The sequence below is a fragment of the Protopterus annectens genome, chromosome 2.part0, assembly GCF_019279795.1.
Source record: "Protopterus annectens isolate FY-2018-M chromosome 2.part0, PAN1.0, whole genome shotgun sequence".
NCBI classification, from domain to species: domain Eukaryota; kingdom Metazoa; phylum Chordata; order Ceratodontiformes; family Protopteridae; genus Protopterus; species Protopterus annectens.
In genome coordinates, this window is record NC_056728.1 from 1,620,845,980 (window position 1) to 1,620,868,479 (window position 22,500).

The following is a 22,500-nucleotide window of genomic DNA, read 5'->3' on the forward strand; positions in this document are numbered from 1 at the left end:
TTTCTTTTCGCGTGATGGAGAGGGCTGTCACTTCTGGAAGCACTCCTTTGACATCGGAACCCCAGTTTTTGCCCCCTGACCTACAGCTGCCACAGACCACCCCCCAGGGCACCGGGCAGAGAAGCCGCAGGACACCCCTGGTCAGGTACCTGCTCTTCCTCAGAGACCCCCACTGAGGAGCCCCCTCGAAAGAGGACGTGCAAGAGGAAGCACATGGACTCACCCGAGGAGTCTTTAACAGAAGACACGGATTACATTGATGGTGAAGGGTCCCCACGGTCACCTACTGATGATGTCTCCTTTGGAGACATCCTGGAAATGCTAAAACAGAGATGTGACTGGAAGCCCTCCAACCCTTCATCTGTGGAGTCCATGTTCCTGCAGGCTTTCCACGCCTGGCCTTCAACCTCTTGGGTGACCTCGACTGCTGATGAGCTTGTCCAGCTCATCATGCAGCGCGCTTGGAAGAACCCTGATTCCATTGAGGCGAACCCTTGGAGACCTGACAGAATTCTTTCCCCTCCCGAGGAGAACCCTCATTGGTCCAGAGGATTACCAGTCGATGCTATGGTGGTGGTGGCAGCCACGAAAAAGGACTTGGCTGAGGAAAGTCCCGCTGTCCTCCCGCCCAACAGAGAGTCCTGGGTGGTGGACAGACTTGAGAAGCAAGTCTTTGCATCAGGGACCTTTGCTGTACGGTCACTGAACTATTTGGCACATTTTATGAGGCTCCAGAGGGACTTGATCTCTGAACTGTCTGAGACACTCACAGGACAGCTGTCTGACGAGGTCAGGGACAAAGTGGCCACTCAGCTTGCAACCCTGGAACTGATCTTCAACTCGTCCATGAGGTTGCTATCACATGTGACTGAAGGGGCGGCTAGAGCAGCGGGTTTGGGTATTGTCATGAGGCTTCATGCCTGGATGCACATTTGTGACCTCACAGACCCCTTCAAGTCTTCCTTTTTGAATGCTCCCACCGAAGCATCATCCCTTTTTGGCTCCAAGGTGAAGAACATGCTAGCCAGGTACCAGCAAGATGGGAGGACCCTGTCTGCCATAGGCCTACGATTTTCAAAGTCTCAACATACCTTCTCAAGGAATCAGAGGAGTGGGAAAATGTGGCACAGAAAATGTCAGAGTCCTTTCCATGCCGCACGTGGTGATGATACCCCCAGGGGCAAAGGGGGTAACAATTCCAGGAGACGCCCCTACAGAGACAGAGGGGGTCCTCGTAACCAAGGCTCTAGGGACTCCTTCTCTGGACAGCCTTACCAGTGCTCCTGAGGAGCAGCCTGATTGCTTACATCTGGAAACAGTAGGGGGTCATTTTTCTCTGCACCAAGCTGCCTGGCAATCTATTACCACCGATTATTGGGTGCAGAGTATAATCACCTGAGGTTACACCATCCCCCTTTCTTGTCAAACAAATCTTCCAAAAAAGCCCCAGACAAAGGGAAGAAGCAGCTTCAGAGTTAATAAAGCTGTCTTAAAAAATAGTCATCCAACCAGTCTCACCAGGCCAGTGCGGATCCAGATTCTACTCAAGATTCTTTTTGGTGCCGAAAATGACAGGGGACTGGAGATTCATTTTGGATCTCAGCAGCTTGAAAAAGTCTGTCACCCAAACCAAATTCCGGATGGTCATGTCTCGGTCCATTCTACCTTTTTTAAGGGAAGGAGTTTGGATGTGCTTGATAGATCTCCACGATCCGTATTACCACATCAAAATGGGCAAATGCTCCAAGATTCTGCTTCACTTCCGGCTAGGGGCCAGTCATTACCAATTTCGTGCCCTACCGTTCAGTCTCTCTAGAACCCCCAGAGTGTTCACCAACTGCATGGCAGTGGTCACAGCTCATTTGAGACTACAAGGATTCCGGTTGTTTCCATATTGGATGACTGGCTCCTCACTGCCCCCACCGAGTGTCTTCTGGTAACAGCATTGCATTATACATTTTCTCTGGCAAAAACTTTGGAATTAACAATACATTGGGAGAAATCAAACCTTACTCCTAAACAACAAATAGTATTCATTGGAGCAGTTTTCAATACCCGGTCCTGTCTAGTGTCACTCCCAAATCACAGGCTCCAGCTCCGAGTGATACTCTGCCAAACAAAAGTTTCATCAAGGGAAGTTCTTCAGGCCCTAGGATCCATGGCAGCTTCAATCCCAATAGTGCTGCTAGCAAAGCTACACATGCAAATCCTACAATGGCTCCTTCTTTGTCAATATTCCTGAACTATCACCCCCTCAGTTACCAGATTCAAATAAACTCCTGCAAGCAAGACCTTCTTTGTGGATGAGGCCAGATGCAGAACTTTGAAGTCGCCCATTTCAATACCCTCAGTCTAGAGCCATTGTGACCACGGATGCTTCCCTGATTGGGTAAGGGGGGGGGGCATTTCCAGGGAAAGACAGTCCAAGGGGCATGGTCCACCTCAGAGGTCCACATGCATATCAACGTTCTAGAACTGAGAGCGGTGCTATGAGCATTGCAGGCTTTTCATTTGGTTCTCCCTTCTGGGACAATTGCAATTCAGTCAGACAACTTGTCAGTGGTCTGGTATATCAACAAGCAAGGAGGAACCAAGTCCTACCCCCTGTGTCACGAGGCCATGAAAATTTGACAGTGGGCGATAGCTTCCAACCATTTTCTGATAGCAATGCATATCCTGAGGAGCTCCAATGTAATTGCGGACAAACTGAGCAGATGCATCCTCCTGCCTCTCGAGTGGTCCCTCAACCTCGAGGTGGCAACAGAAATCTTCAGCCACTGGGGCCAGCCTTGCTGCGATCTTTTTGCCTCTCCATCGGACAACAAGTGCAGCAGTTATTTTGCCCTGTTTCTCCCAGACAGGGAGTCCCTGAGGGGTGTTCTAATCCGTGATTGGCCCACAGGACTTCTTTACTCTTATCCTCCCATTCCCCTGATTCCACAATTCCTAAAGAAACTTCTTCGGTTGAGATACAAGTTGATCCTCATAGCCCCGTTCTGGCCTCGACAAGTTTGGTTCCCCTTCCTTCGGCCTCACCTAGTATACCCACCGTGGATTCTGGACCCTCTTCCAGATCTGATTACTTACCCCCAAGGGTTGAGCCGCCCGAATCTGTCCAGTCTCAAGCTAACTGCTTGGTTTCTCCACTTCTGTTAGTTGCCAGGAAAGCTAATCTCACCTCACCTGTTCAGGACATCATTCTGACCTCTCATAAACCATCCACCAGAAGACTATATCAGGATAAATGGAAAAGGTTCCCCATCTGGTCTAAGGATAACATGCTAGACCTGTATTTGGCTCCAGTGACTGCGGTGCTGCAATACTGGGCTATGTTTTTTGATAATGGAGCCTCTGCCTCTACCATATGAGTACACCTGGCAGTGATTTCAAATTTCCACAATGGTATAGATGGCACCCCTCTCATCTCCTTAATTCTATGCAAAGCCTTTCTCAAGGGAACCTCTCATATCAGGCCTCCTGTCAGACAGCCTGTGGAACCATGGAACCTCACTTTAGTCCTTCAGTCTTTGACTCAAAAACCCTTTCATCCCGCAGCGAAGTATGACCTAAAGTTCTTGTCCTGGAAATCTTTGTTCTTAGTAGCCATCATGTCAGCCAGATAGGTCTTGGAGCTGCAGGTATTGTGAATCAAGAGGCCCTATCTGGTATTCCATAAAGACAGGGTATCACTCCAGACAAACTCATCCTTCCTTCCCAAATCTGAATTTTCCATTAACCAAACCATTGACCTACCAGTGTTCTTTCCAAATTTTTCAACAGAGGAGAGTACTGCCTACATTCCTTGGATGTACATAGGCAACTGAGATTCTACCTAGACAGAACCAAACCTGTCCGTAAATCTGAACAGCTTTTCATCTCCTTCTCTGGGCTTAGAATGGGAAATGCTGTTTCCAAGGTTACATTATCGAAATGGCTAAGGGATTATATACATTTTATCTATTCCCTCGCAAAAGAACCTATACCAAAAGTTAAAGCTCCCTCCACTAGATCTATGGCAACATCTGTAGCTTTCCATTTCAGGGCTTCCATGGATGACATTTGCACAGCAGCCACTTGGGATAAACCTCATACCTTTATCAATCATTACAAATTGGACTTGATCTCCAGAGGGAGAGCTGCCTTCGGCTCAATGGTACTTAGGAATGTTCTTCTATAAGGGCCGCCATTGGGCCTCAAGGTAGCTTGGGATTCTGTACCATCAGTGATGAATGAAAAGAAAATTAACAACATCAGATAAAGAAGTTATATCTTACCGTAACATTCCATCTGTGGTGTTCATCTTCTTTCATTCATCACTTCCCACCCTCCTTCCCCCTCCAAAGGCTCCTAGGGATGCTTTGGGTCCAAGTGGTGTCCTAGGGTTTTTGCACAGAAGTGGCCTCAGCTTTACTCCTCTATATCTAGCAAACTCGATCTGAGGTAACAGGGAGAAGAGCATACTTGGTAGAAGCTTAGCTTGAGAGTTTTTGGCTGCCGCTAGCTTGGTAAAAGGCCGACTCGTTTCCGAGGGCTCGGAACCGAGCCCATCAGTGATGAATGAAAGAAGATGAACAACACAGATGGAACATTATGGTAAGACATAACTTTTACTTAGTAACCCTTGTCACTATTCTTTACCAAGTTTTAGAGTTAGTGTAGCATTATTTATGGAATTTATGGTTATATACCTCTGCCAGTTGGACCTCCCCATAAACAAATGTAAAATAAATAAATAAAATGAATAATATCATCCATTGAAGAAATGTCCATTTTGTCACTTATTTTTCCTCATAAGAGAGTGGGCTATCAGCCTACAGACTATCTTTGTTCCATCCAGACTAGTAGATTTGACAATATTAAGTTTAGTCATTACCTTTCTAGCCTACCATTTATTTCCAGAGCTGTAACTATCTTTGCACACTTATTGCTTTTCCATCATCCACTCATCTAGACATAATTTACAGTTTATATATATATACCTTACAAGCTCATTTGCAGAATACATTTAGTCTGTTCTTTCCTACAGCTATTCTCTGTCTGTAGTTATTTACTAATAGTTTCCAAGAGTGTATCCTGGGATGTCATTTAATTATCAATTTTATAAACAGTTTGACACTCCTACAACATATTAACAGGGATTTGAACTCTAAGTGACATCTTTAAGGTCTGCAGTTACTAGGGGCATGATCCCTAGAGAAACCGCCCTGAGAGGCTAAGGTTGGGATTTTTTCATGAGTGTGATAAAGACAGAACTCCAGTTTCACTTATGAATTTTTCATACCTAGTGTAACAACAGCTCATGATGTGCATTTCCGTTTTCATCACCATACCCTCTCTCCATGCTTCTGCATGTTCTGGTGGGCATTCTGTTTGTATAAGTTGAATATTTTCCTCTTCTTGCTCCACCTAGTGTGGGCTTACACAGGTCTGGAGAAGGGTCTTTAGTTGCATAGCATTATGGACAAAAAGGGATGGGCCAGATAGGTAGCCTGGGAAAGTTTTAGATGCTGAACTGTGTCCTCCAGTCTTAGTCCTGAAGGCAGTGTTGATGGAACTATCAGTCCAGATTTATTGTTAAGTGTATAACTTTCATTTCCACTGTACTTTCTGTGTTCCCAAAACAGCATAATGTAACTTCAGCATCCATTAAGAGATGCTCATAATTGTATGTATTAATAAATAAAATCACAAGTTATAACCCAGAAAAAAAAAGCACAACATGGAGTAGACAATAGATATCCATACTTTAAAAACAAATGTGTGGTATGAGATGGGAAGCTAAAACACTAGTGAAATAAAATGATAAATGATGCTTTCACAGGAATTAATTTTAAGGTTGCTTTTCATGAGGTCAGTACGTTTCCTCAGATCTGTGTGTTTCAGTAATATATTCTGTGTTCCATTGTTTGTTATTATGTTGCTTATAGTTCTTCCATGGCAAAGAAGAGGAAAGCTCAGGAGATTGGGATAGAGACACCCGTAAATAAGAGGAAATCTTTGTTGATGAAACCCCGTCACTACAGCCCTAGTGAAGAGTGTGAGGAAGACAGTGAGGACAAGGCAATATCTGAGGCTACCACTTCACAGAGAAACACAGAGCATCCTGCACTGGGTGAGTGCATCAGTCTTCCATTTCATAGTGCAGAATTCAGAGACTCTGTCGAGTAAACAAGCAGTTCTACTTTTACTTAGTTCCAGGTATAAAAAAAAAATACATTTTCTGCACAAGCAGGTTTGCATGTTTAATGCTGTATTCACAGAATTCAGTTTTTTTTCACTGTCACTAGACTGTTATGGAAAAGAGCGTTGCAGTAAACATAGTAACTTAGACTTTCTACATGAAGAACTCCTGCAGGTATGTAGTTGCAGGTGCAAGGAAAGTTTTTTTGGTACTTTTCAGTTATCGGGGCAACACTTTCAACGCGATCATTCAGCTGTAATCTAGTTCCTTAATACATCTGTTAACCAGATTTGTGTGTAAAAAATTGTTCTCTTAAAAATACATATGAAAAAAACTAAATTATCTTTACACATATCTGGTTAACAGATATGTTAAGGAACTAATTACAGCTGAACAATCATGGTGAAACTGTTGACCCAATAAATTACACAGACGAAAATGAAAAAAATAAGTTAGAAAACAGCTTCTACAAAAATTTCTCTCCAAACCTCCAGGTTGTATGATGATCAGTCACTGAACAGTGACTTGAGAGGTAGTTTTCCGAATTGCTATCTACATGTATTTGTTTTTATGAACTGCTTAGAAAACACAACATTTGGGATTGGGCTTAGGCTTTTAATAAAATGTTTCCTAACTTTATAAAATAAAATATACATGAATTTATATACAAAAGTCATTTCCATTATCAAGGAATCCTTTTTAAAGCAGTAGATGACACTTTAAAAAAAACACATACTAGTGAGCAGCTGTTTCCAGGATGATGATCGCATCTTTTCAGCTATCTTTATGGCTCAATGACTGTATGTGCACACTATCCCCCAGATTCAGCAAGCCCTGCATGGTGTGCAGGACTAGTGCAGGAGCTCCAGCAGGCAATATGTCCTCCATGCATTCCAGGAATAAGCTGCAGGGACGTGCATGAGCGGTCCTGCACGGAATCAGCTCCTGTATGCAAATTACCCCATTTGCAGGTGAAATCCATGCAAATGAGGTGAATTTGTGATCCAGGAAGCTATCAGCCGGCCGTGCAGGACTAGTGCAATCTGCAGAAATGTACTCAGTTAGTAACCGAGTACATTTCTGCAAACTACAAAACGGAGCCATGACAGCTCCAAATAAAGGGTGTATATAACGTGTAAAGCATGCCAATGGCCAAATATATGGCCATTGGCATGAAAATCAGTTTAAAAAAAAACTTTTATTTTTTTTAGCTGATTTTGGCTGTTTAAGTGTAGGGCAGCGGCGCCCAAACGGGATCGGGCAAAACATTTAAAAAAGAACCTGAAATAAGTATTCTAACCAAAATCACTATTTTGCCATTATACTCAATGGCAGGCAGAAGACAACATGGCCAGTGAATAGTGGTTGCTAAGGGGGGAGGCTCAGTGTGGGACCTGTAACTATGTATCAGCAAGCAATCCTAAGCAAATGAGGGGAATGATACTGAATCACAGATTTCCCCTCAATACTGGTCAGCACCCAACAGTGTAAGCACAGGAATAGCTTGGTGCAAGCCTAGGAGTTAATTGACATCATGGGGGGGGGGGTGCATATACTGTAAGCGGATTGGAGCCCTGTGGCTCGGGTTTGCCCTTAGCTTAGCAGAGCTAAGCAAGGGGGTGTGTCTGAGGCTGCCTAGTAAGCAGGTGTGCGTGCCACACATCATGTTTTAAAAGAAAAAAAAAGTAAACCAGGAAATAGCAGCTCTGTGCACATTTGAGCACTGTATTTGCACAGCTCGCCCCCAGGCTTAAACAGGAAGGCAATGGGAAGGGAAAACAATAGTAGGAAGGTAATCAAGGAGAACTAGCATAGCTGGCAGGTGAAATGTTTCAGAATCAGCCAATTACACAGGCAGCAGACCAGCCCAGCCCAGCCCAGAACACTACTACAAACTATATGCAACCACCTTTCCCTCTGGTTTTTCCCACATACTGTACACCACCAGTGTATACAAGCGGGGAAATTTTAACAAACAAAAACAACAAAATTATAGGGGCTGCAGTAGCTATCATACATAAGCATGTGGAAGAGGCTGAGGGTGGTGAGGATGAGAATGCTGTCGACCAACCCACAATGAGGAGACAGAGAAGAGTGTACAGATCCAGGGTAACCTACAAGGGGCTACATGAGCTGGAGAAAGTGGAGTGCTATAGGGTGGACAGGGACCTCCTACAGAAAATTGTTGAGCTGTGCCGGCCATGCCTGACACATAGAACTAACAGAGGGGAACCCATCCCAGTGGATACCAAGGTATGTGCAGGCCTAAGAATACTAGCCACAGGTACCTTCCAAAGCCAACTGGGGATATTATGGGGATCTCACAGGCATCAGCATCCAGGGTACTCCACCAGTTCCTGGATGCCATGTCAGTACATGCCGGTGAGCACGTATACTTCCCCAACACCCATGAGGCGTTGGCCAGCAATATGCGTCTCTTCCACCAAATAGCATAATACCCTGAGGTAGTGGGTGCTATAGACTGCAAGCACATATGGTTCAAAGCTCCACCCGGTGAGTGGGGTATGGTCTTCATCAACCACAAGGGCTTCCCCTCCATCAACTGCCAGGTCGTGTGCGATGCCCAGGGCATAATAATGAATGTGTGTGCTGGCTGCCCTGGAAGGTATCACGATTCCCACGTCTGGCATCTGATACAGCTGTACCTGAGATTTGCCAGTGGGGACATCCCTCACGGTCACCTAGTGTGGGATGCTGGTTATGCACTGGAGCCGTGGCTGATGATACCCATCAGAAATGCACACACACCCGAACAAGAACTCCATAATGAGGCACACACACACACTGACCAGAATTATAACAGAGCATGTGTTTGGGATGCTCAAGTCACGGTTCTGGTGCCTGGACACATCCGGTGGAGCCTTGCAGTACTCCCCAGCTACATGTACTCACAGTGTCATCATATGTGCCATGCTACACAATATGATCCTATGGAAACAGCTGCAGCAGGAACAGCACGGGGCAGGACCACACAGCCCCCCACTATTGCCAAGGCCTGCACAGGCACAGAGTGACTCAGAGGAGGAACAACCTGAGCCTGCCTCAATAGGCAGAAGGAGGTGTGCCCAGTATGCCCTGGCCTTGGCAAAGAGGCAACACATAGCAGATACACTGACACAGGAGGGACCCAGGGAATGACACCTCTGTCTGACTCACACATACAGTAAAAGGGGATGCCAAACATGACACTACCTGTGCTCAACCATGTATAGGTAGTGTACTATGTGCATCTGACATAGGCAGCCCTCCAGCACCATCCTCAATACTTGCACACCCACAAGGTAAGTCACTCTTCTTACCAATGGCTGAATGGAGTAGTATGTGTTGTTACTTGTATCTACAGTATGGATGTGAGCATGCAAGGGAATCGGGTGGTTGAATGGGATGCCAGCAGATAGTAGGCACCTATAGTGGCAGCTTGTGATCTGTAACAAATACTGGTGTCACCATAGTAGCCAGTACTACACATGGTGACAAAACCCACTGCAGGAAATGTGCTGGGCCACATGTGTGTCCATACGACAAATACATACCAGTCAGGAAGGTTCACATACCCAACAACAGTCTCAGCCAGCAGGAAAGGTGTAAACAAACACATACAAAGGCCGTGCTAAGACCTCTGAATGATGGCTATGGGTAACTCCCCCCCCAGGCCTACACAGGCAGACTACGTCAGGTCAGGCAGTGGGATGTTAGTTCTGAAGGGTAAGAAGTCAGAAACTGATATGTAGGTCAATCAAACCTAAGACCTGTAGTACAATGATATGCCTCTAGTCAGCATGATAGGTTACAATACAGAATGAAATGGAGTACCTGACATACCAGTACAGTCATAGCAAATGTGTACAAGTGTCAGGTGTGCCCCCTCCCCAATCCTATGTGGAAATGTAGAAACAGTCAGGTGTGCCCCCACCAATCATGTGTATAAATGTGGAAACAGTCAGGTGTGCCTCCCTGATCCTGTGTAGAAATGTAGAAACAGTCAGGTGTGCCCCCCCCCCCACCCTTTGTAGAAATGTAGAAACAGTCAGGTGTTCCCCACCCCCAAGACTATGTAGAAATGTAGTAACAGTCTGGTGTGCCCCCCCAATCCGATATAGACACATTGTAACAGTCAGGTGTGCCCCCCAATCCTAAGTAGAAATACAGTAACAGTCAGGTGTTCCCCACCCCCAATCCTATGTAGAAATGTGTTAACAGTCTGGTGTGCCCTCCGCAATCCGATGTAAACACATTGTAACAGTCAAGTGTGCCCCCCCAATCATATGTAGAAATTAAGTAACAGTCAGGTGTGCCCCCTTCCAATCTGATGTAGACATGTAGCAACATGTATGTGTAGGTATAATACCACTGGAGCACAGATGACCTGAGGTGGCCAAGGTAGCAGGATAGATTGTAGCATTTGCACAATATGCAGGTATGCATGTGTTAGGTTGGTATGTGTTTCATATTGTATAAGAGTGGTTAGTATGTATGCATGCTGAGGTTTGACCTGGTGGCCATTGCCCACTACTGCCGATGACAGGGCCAAGTCCTCACAATTGCAGTGTCAAAGACAATGCTCCTCAGTATAACACATTCTAGCAGTAAGCCATTGTAAATGTATGGCGGTAATATGTGTCACCATCTGAAAGATGGACATGGCATGACTGTTTGGCTACATATACAAGCAGTACACAGGGAACAGTACCCCAGACATACAGTGTATAATGTGTAACCGTGAAATGGACACACCCTTGGAATTATACATACAGGTATGCATCACATTATCTGGGCTTGTAGTAGGTAATACCAATGTCATCTGGCCGAACACTTGCAGATCACAAAGGTGATAGGACTGATGTATTGAGAAAAAGTTGATGTCCCTGCACAAGCCAGCATAACTGGAATGCCCCATGCATATCTGTTGAGTCAGATGCAAGTAGTGTCCATAGCACACATGCACCCAGCTCAACCAAACACCACCCACAGGTACCACTCCGGTCTTATCCCTGCTGTTGGGAATGGGTACAATATGACCCCAACCTGTGTATGACAATAGCGAAAGAATGCAGCATGCAGTGCAGGTGCCCCATGCAGGTGTGTCCCTAGCTGTAAGCAGCACCCTGCCAGCATCCACACCACCTGATCAGTACTGCTAGAAAGTATTGGCATAAACACCTAGCACACCTACCCTGTCACCCCAGGGGAATATACTGTATGGCAGTCTGGGACTGTAGAAGTGACAGAATGCAACGGCCTGCTACAGCTGGCCTGCATCACCACCAAATGGCCTACAGGCTTCTGCCAAAGGCCTGTGTCTCACCCGTACTGCCAATATATGTTATGTCATGGACACCCAAATAACATAACACACTCCACATAACCCATATGCAAGGCTATGTGGACAAACCACAGTAACATGTCCACCATGCCCCACTGCATGAACTGTGGACCAACACCAAAACACAGCTGTGATGAGGTGATAACTATAGGGAAAGTATCAGAGAATGTTTGCATAATGTATGGAAGAGGATAGAATAATAGAGGGGGGGGAGCATGGGCAGCATGGAATGTGCAAAGTCTGAAACACAGCCGTGTGCACATACTATCTCTGGCTGCAAACACAAAAATGGGTGGCTACAAACCTGCCCATACACCACAATAGGGGTAATGTCCTGACTTATAACCCCTGCCTCTGGGTAACCTGTGTGAATCTGTACAACTGTGAGGTATTGCACAGCAAGATAAGGCCATACTGTCATGTCGATGGAAGTACAAGTATGGGATCCTCTGCCATCACTGTACCAAAGTGCTGAACTGGATACACAGACCCAGCAGCAAGTGTCTGCAGCTCCTGCTCCAGAATGGCATAACTTTCCATGAATATGTAGGCATTTGACCACAATACTGGACACAGTTGCATTCACCCTGTGTCCACAGGATATCACTGCAAGCATAAATGCCTACCTGACAGTACTTGAGGACATAAAACATCACAGTGTATAACAGTACACATGTCTGAATATCTCTGCTAACACCAGTACCATGTAGCAGAAGCAGCACAGACACAATCACCTACAGTACCCACTATCCCTTACACAGTTTGACCCCATATTGCCATCTGATCTACAGATATCCTGCAGAAACAGTTTGCTAGCTGTAGGTGTAGAACACAAAGGTCTGCACTGGAGTACAATCTACCTGAAATGGATCCACACATTCAATACAGAAGGGCATACTGGGCATGCTCACACACTTAAATGAAACCCATGTCTGCCAACAACAGTGAAACATTCATATCTGACAGTTGCAGATGTTAGTACATACACTCCTCAGTATGCACTACTCATGCTTTGCACACACATTGGATAGGAATACACACATATATCCAAGGACAACACACTATAATATACCAAAAGTAAACATACATAGATGTGTGGAAGAGTGTGACAGTGACAAAGAGCCTTCCATCATGAGGCCTGTCCCACCCAGCACACAGCCAAATGGCTACAACCACATGATGTGTAAATGTCACTCACTGTAGAAATTAGTCACTGGTATCCCTCAGCATTAAAGACTCTGTGGTGCTAGTGCTAGCTGTGCAACATGACTGTACAAGGCAGTAGTCATCTAGCAGTTGTATACATGTTCCTGTGGAATATAAACCTGCATGTGCTTGAGTGTGGTGTGTCTACCTCTAGATGAATGGGTTATGGCCCATGTACACACACTGCCCTCCCTATAGCCCTACTATGGTGATGTCTGCCACTGTGAAATACACCTTTGGGGAAGGGATAGCCCAGTAATCTCTGTGGCATGTCTTATAACTACATAATGCTGTAGTGTGATAAACTAGTTATGTAGGAGTTCTAATCCCAGACATGGCAACTTTGTGTGTGTGTGTCTCTGTCTGTGTAGGGAGCAATACTTTTTAGACTAGTCACATTCACTAGAATTTAAATGCCCTACTTTGGCAAGCCTGCTGATGTCATTCACTTTGAAATACACCATTGGGAAAAGAATAGCCCAGTAATCTCTGTGGTGCATCCTATAACTGCGTAATGCCATAGTGTGATAAGCTAGTTAGGTAGGAGTTCTAATCCCAGATATGGCAAGTGCGTGAGTGTCTCTGTGTGTGTGTGTGTGTGTGTGTGTGTGTGTGTGTGTGTGTGTGTGTGTGTGTGTGTGTGTGTGTGTGTGTGTGTCTGTGTAGGGAGCAATGCTTTTTAGGCTAGTCACACTCACTACAATTCAAATGCCCTACTTTGGAAAGCCTGCTGATGTCATTCACTTTGAAATACACCTTTGGGAAAGGAATAGCCTAGTAATCTTTGTGGCACATCCTATAAATGCGTAAAGGTGTACTGTGATAAGCTAGTTAGATAGGAGTTCTAATCCCAGACATGGCAAGTGTGTGTGTGTGTGTGTGTGTGTGTGTGTGTGTGTGTGTGTGTGTGTGTGTGTGTGTGTGTGTGTGTGTGTGTCTGTGTAGAGAGCAATGCTTTTTAGACTCGTCACACTCACTACAATTTGAATGCCCTACTTTGGCAAGCCTGCTGATGTCATTCACTTTGAAATACACCTTTGGAAAAATAATAGCCCAGTAATCTCTGTGGTGCATCCTATAACTGTGTAATGTGATAAACTAGTTAGGTGAGAGTTCTAACCCCAGACATGGCAACTGTGTGTGTGCCCCTGTCTTTGTAGGGAGCAATGCTTTTTAGGCTAGTCACACTCACTGCAATTCAAATGCCCATACTTTGGCAAGCCTGCTGATGTCATTCACTTTGAAATACACCTTTGGGGAAGAAGTAGTCCGTTTATCTCCTTGGTGCAGCCTATAACAGCATAATGCAGTGTGATATAGTAATTTGGTAGGGGTTCTATTCCCAGACATGGAAAGTGTGTGTGTTTGTTTGTCTGTGTAGGGTGCAATGCTTTTGAGGCCATTCATAGTCACGACAACCTCCATTTACCTACTTTGGCAAGCCTGCTAATGTCATTCCCAGTGAAATACACCTTTGAGGAAGGAGTACTCCAGTAATCTCTGTGGCGTGTCCTATAACAGTGTAATGCTGTAGTGTTGTATAGTAGTTTGGTAGGGGTTCTAATCCCAGACATGACAAGTGTGTGTTTGTGTGTCTGTGTTTGTCATAGTTTGGTAGGGGTTCTAATCGCAGACATGACAAGTGTGTGTTTGTGTGTCTGTGTTTGTCATTCGTATCCGGTGTGGAGGTGGCTGTGTGTGTGTGTGTAACAACTGGACTCATTGTGGAGCGGATTTTGCAGATTTCTTATATGGTGACACTATTATATGTCACAATGTCCACCTTGTGACGTTTGGGGAGAGATGGGCAAAGGCTGCCAGCCTAGTCAAATAGAATTTGATACATATTCTCCGTGGCACTTCCTCTAACTGTGTAATGCTGTAGTGTGATAAACTAGTTAGGTAGGAGTTCTAATCCCAGACATGACAAGTGTGTGTTTGTGTGTCTGTGTTTGTCATTCGTATCCTGTGTGGAGGTGGCTGTGAGTGTGTAACAACTGGACTCATTGTGGAGCGGATTTTGCAAATTTCTTATATGGTGACACTATTATATGTCACAATGTCCACCTTGTGACGTTTGGGGAGAGATGGGCAAAGGCTGCCAGCCTAGTCAAATAGAATTTGATATATAATTCTATCAACTGTATAAATAAATGTAAAATACAGGCATGTTTTCTTGATAATAAATACAGGCTTGTGTTTGTAAATGTAAGAAAACACTTTAAAATGTGAACTACAAGATTGTTGCAACATTGCCATCTGCTGTAAAGAAAACCAAGCCAAGTATTTCAAATGTGTCTTTTTAAGTTGAAAAGATCTTATGAATCTCTTTAATGTTTACAATTTGGCTCCAGGGCGGCTGGATGAAGATTTCATGCCCATTGTTTTAAGGCTAAAGTTTATGACTAGAATTTAGATGTGGAAGGTGCTTTATTGCACTGGTTTCTGCTAGCATATACATGTGAAATGTCTTCTATTGTAAGTTTCTGTGCAGGTGTTAGATTGCTAAATAATGCAGTTTTTTTCCTGAAAACCTAAGTGTCAAAAATAATGTAATTTGGGGAGGGACCCAGTGAACATGTCTATTAGTAATGTTTAATTACTATTTTTTTGCAAGAGACTGAAAGCATTTTGATGTTGGATATCCACTTATCAGCATTCTGCCTTTGCTCACATGTAAGTTTTAGCACCGTGATTTCTTGTAGGAATAGTTAAACTAGTAAAGATTAATTAGGTATTTTACTTTGAAATCAGACCTGTCCTACTGTATTATTTTAAGTTTCTGTGTGATCTCTGAACTCTTAGATATCTCTGTGGTGTAGTAGTTTTGTCTTGTGTTTTAATTATTTATTATTAAATATTTTTAAAACCTTCTACCTGTGGCTGATTTGTTTAGAGATAAGCTCTAGAGTACATTGCATATTTATAGAGGTTATTGTAATAGGCCACTCTAAAGTAAGCCTTGACTGTTAGTCATACTACCATTGGTTATTAATATTGCACAGTAATAATTGGACACCCTTTTAAGGGCCTTTTAATAGCTGATATTATTAACTGGGTGGTGGCAGTAATTACTACCGTATAGTCTGGGTAAAGGGGCACAGGTGGATAATCTGTGTCAGCCTTTCCCAGGAGTATCTGTGAAGTTCTATACATACTTATCTCAAAGTGTGTGTGTTGTGTCAGCTACTTGGCAGGGACACGAAGCACTGGTTGGACAGAGAGGGTACTGGAGGTTTTAGCTTGCCCAGTTAGGCTGAGACCTGGACCCTATAGCTGTGCCAGTGGGGAGTCTTATTGGGGTCCTGGTGAGCAAGGGAGCAACCAGCCCCAGACTGACTGTGATCTCTGTGTGTACTTAAGGGAAATTGTACTTTACTGTGTGTGTTAGTTATCTTTTTCTCTTCTATGAGACGACCTCCCTGGTGTTAGTGGTGAGGATTGAGGCTCCTTGATTGCTGGGCCAGGGCACGGTCGTCACACACCTCACAAGGATAACAGATGTGAAATAGCCGAAAGGCTGGGGTGCCAATCCATACCCCTACATGTGACATCAAGGCCTGGCGAACAAAGTGAGCAATCCTTGTATTACCCAGAGAACACTCTCAACTCATGTCTCATACACAAACACACTTGCTTAGGCAACAATTGCTATGTTGGTAGTACCCTGCATACTGCCCACAGATAGTAACCATGGTGTGATTGGAGTGGACTACAGAGGGCATGGCACCTTGTCCATCAGTGCAATAGGCACGTACATGCAGACAGTGCCCCTTCACTATGTTCCCCACTGGCTGCCTGCAACACCTGTGGTGCCATCAAATGTGACCCACAAAGGACATACCATGCCTTAAACACATGCCCTGTATGGACAGATGCCACTGACACCAGGGAATACCTGTATCATGCTATCAGTGTAGATGCAGGGTCAACCTGCTGTCCATTACCAGTTCCCGCCACATGAGGCCAGGACTGGTACATCTGATGATAATCTGTGTACACAACATGGGCCAGATACCCCAGGTACAGTTCCACATGTCACTGTACATGCATCTCGGATGTGTGCATATCCCAGACAGCATCCATATCATGGACTAAGGAACACATACATGGCAAGCATTGCACAGCAATGGCCACACACAATAGTTACCCAGGTGACTGGATGGTGAATACAGTACCCATCTGTGTGGGCCAGCCCAGACACTACATCCCTGAGCCACACTGCAGACCATTGTCATGTGTCCTGATGCCAATGTATACCCCTCACCTAGCCTTGTATAGCCATCTGGCACAGTCAACCACTACACATCCATGAAGAAATACATGCATGCATGTCAGTTCTGGCACCCTGTGTCTGTGTGTGTGGTGTATGATGCTTTTGACCAAATTCACACTCAGTACAACTCCCGTTAGCATACTGAAGCATGCTGTCTGATGACAGACACCTTCACATACCCTTTGCCCATGTAACCTCCAGATAACCCCTGTGGTGCATGTGATATCTGCACATTACTGTATTGTAGCAAACTAACTAGTTAGGAAGTGTATGCCTGATCCTGACAAGTGTGTCAGTGTGTGTGAGTCCCTGAGAGTGTGTGGCTGTGTTGACACTGACACCTGTTCACGTGAACAGACATGTGTACTACACCTACTGCATTGCTACCATATCACTGCTGCAGATGTCACTCACCATCACATATATGTTTGGACAGTTCCTCAACATGTAAGCTATGTGGCACATGCAATAACTGCATAGACATGTGATAGCAATACATAGTCAGGGGGTTGAAACCTTGTACTGGTAGGTGTGTGATGCAGACATGCTTAGGTGTTACTCTCTCACCCCTTCCCTGACTTACTTTGTCTCTGTCTGTCACTCTCATTCCCTCTCTGGTGGATCTGGAGAACTACACCTGCTTTGCTTAGGCAGCAAGTTGTGTTTTGTAAGTGATGCCCATGATCAGTTAATGGCCTCTGCACAAATTGCAGCCCTCCTGTAGCTGATTGCATGTGGAACAGCTGTGGTAACATTCCCATAGCCAATTGTATGGATACACACTCCAATATCTAGGAACATCATGTTGGCGTTGGGCCTTTTCATTCACTGTAAGCAGGACCTAGATCTGGTATTTGGCAAACAGCATCACGGATGGATTTGGGATTTACATCTAACAACATACACCGTGGAAACAGGCCAACACACAGCAAGGGGATGTGCCTGACATGACTACAGAATGTAAGTGTTGCTATTCTGCATTTGGAGTAATGTCGGTTTAACAGGATGTGTGTGGATATGGCAGGTCTGCATGTTTTAATACCTGTCATGACAGTGCTATGTTTATGAGGAAACCTCTATCTGTAGGGTCATCTGCATACTGGGCAGTGTGTGGAGACTTTTGTTTCTTGTGTTACTCACATTTAAATGTCAACACATTTATCCTACTGCATAGCTACTTGCCAAACTAATGTCTGTCAGTCCCTGTACAGATGTGCAGATGGCAGGTATCCAGCTTGGATATGTACAGGCATGCTTGATTGACACTGACATGTCTGCCAAGCTGTATAATAACTGGCAAATATGGGAGACAACACCCTGTACGCACCACATGCCACGGGTACCTCCACTACACTACCACAGTCAACAGAACATGCTTGGGTACAGGTCTCCATCACAGACACTAACCATGTGTTGTAATACATGCTGCATACATGTCAACTGGATCACCTCAGTGGCCATGTGCAGGAGGCACCCAGAGGATTGGCTGATGCATGTCACTCTCACCCTGAGGGTCACCACAGTGGTGTCTGTCGATAGATTGCCTGCTGGCACATAGCAGGTGGCAGGTGGCATGATACCACTGTACACAAATCCCCTACACAACCCATCTCTCCATGGACAGTAGCCAGGTACAAAGATATGACCACCTGTAGCGATGCACCCCAGTACTGACACGTGCACGTGTGCATTACTGAGGATAGCAGTGTCTGTGTGTTAGTACACCTGTATTTGGGAATTCCATGAGGTCCTTCACAACCACCACAACACCCATTGCCATAGTCAGATGTGACTGCGGCTGCATCGGACATTACATGTACCCTGTTACGCTCTTCTCCCTACCGGCTACATGAGCCTTGCAGTACCAGCACAACAGTGTTATGCAAATGGGTCGATAGGAATGGGGTACCCATTGAGTTCTGGCAAGTGTGTGTATGTGTGCATGTCTGTATATCTGTAGGGTACAACATTCCGAGGCCACATACTCCTATTACAATATGCATTGCCACACAGTAGTACAGATAGTGTTGTTGCTGCCCATAGGTGAGGCATAACAATGTAACACCCTACTATGCCTGTGGCATGTGCATTAGATGCATACCACTGTTGTAATATACAATGGGTTGTATCACAGTCATGGGCAATGTGTGATGGTGGGTATGTCAGAATGTCATCATGGGCTCAGGCGAGTACAATAGCCACTGGGGGATGTAGGTGCTGTGTACACTGTCATTACACCATGGTACATCCGGTATATGTCCCATGTACCACTTTATGGTGACCACTGTCACCATCAACCATATAGGTAACTGATACCACAATCCAGCCCAGTTATGCATGTGCGGTCTGCAGCCTACCTGTAACACATTGGTCACATGGACAAGTTAGTTAGCACCGATAGGCCCAGGTCTCTCAGATGTGTGTCTGCCTGTTATGTGTCTGTTAATGTGTATATGGTGGTATGTCACACTATGTATTGTCCATATACAACCATTACATCCCCCATTACCATACTGTACATGTCGGGGGATGTTCTGCATGTAACATGTAACCTGGAACACACCTCACCCTAAATGCTGTGTGATGTGTACAATGAAAGCCACACAGTTCAGTAGCACTACATAACTAGGTAGGGGTCTATTCCCAGTGTTGCCAAGTAAGAATGTGTGTGTATGTGGATGGGTCTACATCAGGTTGCAGATTATACATGTCCCAGTGGGTCACCTGTCCATGTGGCACAGGCAATAATGGTTATACAAACCTGTGACGTGTTCAACTGTACCCCGGATATGTCACAGCCATGGCGTCACCTCAGTGCCATACACCTTGTGGAATATGACTGCAGACCATCCTCCTGCTGACACATGCACACCTACAACACAAATGGATAGCATTAGGAAGACCACAATCACCCAGTGTTACTGACAGCTATAATGCATCATTGCTGGACGGCTATACTACCTGACATGTATGCATTAAACATTACTCCTGACAACATGTTACACTGCAGTACATTGATGCACTGTAGTACAGTCACTGTGTGCATCAAAACCATATTAGCCTGTCCCTGCATCACTGTTACGGATGACAGGGATGTGGCACAGGTATCATCATATGCACAGGGTGTGTTGTTGGTTTGCCAGAGGCCGAGGGTGGGCCATACATTTGACACCATGTGTGTGGGTGAGGGGTGTAATTACTTGAACTGGGCATGGTGATGTGGTGGGTGTAGGTATGGGGTTGCCCTAGGTGTGTTCGTATAGTGTGAGGGTATGCATGCACACAGTTCTGCCATGTGGTTGCCCTATACAGGTGTTTTTGGACAGCTGCAGACCATACCTGGCAGGGTGTGCAGTTCACCGCCTCCGGCCATGGACACGCAGACTATGCCTGCCAGGAGTTCCATGGGCACATCCAGGTACAGGCCTCGATTTGCTACTCTCCACTGATGATGACAAATGTCCACTGGAACCAGATCCCTCCTGGGACTGGCCAGGACCATGTGCTCGTGGTGTTCTGTGGTGGGGCTGATACTGCCACTACAGGAGCACCTTGGTGTCCTAGCATGTCCACGTTGACCGCCAGCTGTTGGTGTTGCTGGCCTACGTCCACATGGCCATTGCTGCACTTCCACCATATGTTCAAGCATGGAAAAATCATGGTCGATGAGGCCCATCATCTCACCAAACTGTCTGTCCATGACCTCGGTATGAGCAAGGAGGGCACCAGGCACTTCATGGAAGTTGTCACTTGCAAATGTGAGAGCAGCCCTCTGCAGCCTCAGGCCCTGTCTGGTGTACAGTTCCATATGTGCCTGCACCCCCATAACAGCCCGAAACATGCACCTGGTGGTACCAATTGCAGTGCTTCTGCCAGGGCATGATGACCAGCAGCCCTACCATGAGCACCCTGGAACATTTGCCTATGTGGTGCCCTGCTGGACATCTGGATATGCCTGCTATGACCAGACACAGTAGGCATGGATACCACACTCCTTGTGAACTGCCACCAACCACCAACTGTCCCTCTGCTATGGCCACTGGTAATGGGGTATGTATAGGCACTGAAACTGTGTGCGGGGTTGGGGTGGCTTAGAGGGGGATGTCAAATGATGGCACAGTTTCAGCCCCTGACAACCCCACCTGTGCCTCAACAGTACTATCATCATCTTCGGTGTCTGTATGGACACCAACATCAGTTTGCATGCAGGAGGGACCCTAACCCACCTCACCACCTGCGGGGGAAACAAGAAACGCACTTTAAGACCTGTACAGAATTGCATAACAGTACACACATGCACACACATGCGCGCACACACACACACACACACACACACACACACACACACACACACACACACACACACACATACAGGTGAGGTTGCACAAAGATAGTACATACAGTCCTCCCATTACCCATTTGTCAACATGCATAACATATGGTACACAACAGCATGCAATGCAGCTATATTCAATCCATGCTAGCAACAGTATACATGTGTGTGATGCATGGACTGTGTTAGTAGGTGGTGCCCCTTCCCCTGGAAACCACTGCATCCATGTACACAGTATTGCTGTGCACCTGTTCTGCACCCTACCATGTACTGTGCACCAAACCTCACAGGTGTACAACCCATTGCTGAATGTGTAGTACTGTGTTAGTTATGTCAGCTCTAATGCTCACAGCCCCTATGTTTTTCAGCGACTCATGCCTGGGATGATATGTGGACAGATGTCATTTGTGAATGCCTGATGTCTGGTTTACAGATCTCAACATCAGCGGACCATGTATGACCAGTCCAATACTATTACACTGACAACCGTCAGACCATACCATGGCTATGGGGAGTGTACACACCCTTACTGATATGACACACCCTTCCTTGATCTGCCATGGGAAAACATCACTGCATAACCACATATATTAACTGTACATGAGCCTGATATGTGACATATGTCCTGTACATTCACATGTGGTGTCTACAAAATGTGTGTGGATGCTGACCACGATGCATACACTCCATGTGTGCATATGTGTGCACACCCTTATCATGAATGTTTGTTGTACCTATTGTTATGTGTACTACAGCAGTCACTACTCCTGGCAGCGATATACTAGCATGGGCCATCTGCATTTGCCAGTGTATGGTCAGTCTGCCCTACACATGTCCCCCAACTCTGCATGATTGCAAGGTCTACTCATGTGCACATCCCTTGATGTTCACACACTCCTGTCGCTATTGCTGTGGGGGTAGGGTTACATCTGCCACAGTTCCTGAACCTGACTCTGTGCAGATACCGTGTGCCGTGTGCAGTGTACTTGTGTGTCATGCTGACACCCTCTCCCCACCTTCATCCTTTCTGCAGATGCTTGACAAGTATGGCCTACATGTGTGTCAGTTTGCAATGTCCCATACACTGAACACCACATGTTACAGCCTAGTTCCAGCTAATAATGTGGACGACAGTAATACATTATGCCATAGTGTAGATC

At 45.5% G+C, this 22,500-nt stretch overlaps 1 protein-coding gene across 1 annotated transcript in view; it reads left to right on the plus strand.

The window, feature by feature from the left end:
- The window catches only part of ST18 (ST18 C2H2C-type zinc finger transcription factor), an 825,897-nt gene that overhangs the window by 14,612 nt on the left and 788,785 nt on the right, over positions 1-22,500 (plus strand). The window contains exon 2 of the mRNA XM_044060418.1: positions 5,928-6,112. Within this exon, the coding sequence (XP_043916353.1) occupies positions 5,935-6,112 (178 nt within the window). The 5' untranslated portion in view covers positions 5,928-5,934. The remainder of the gene's footprint in view (positions 1-5,927; positions 6,113-22,500) is intronic.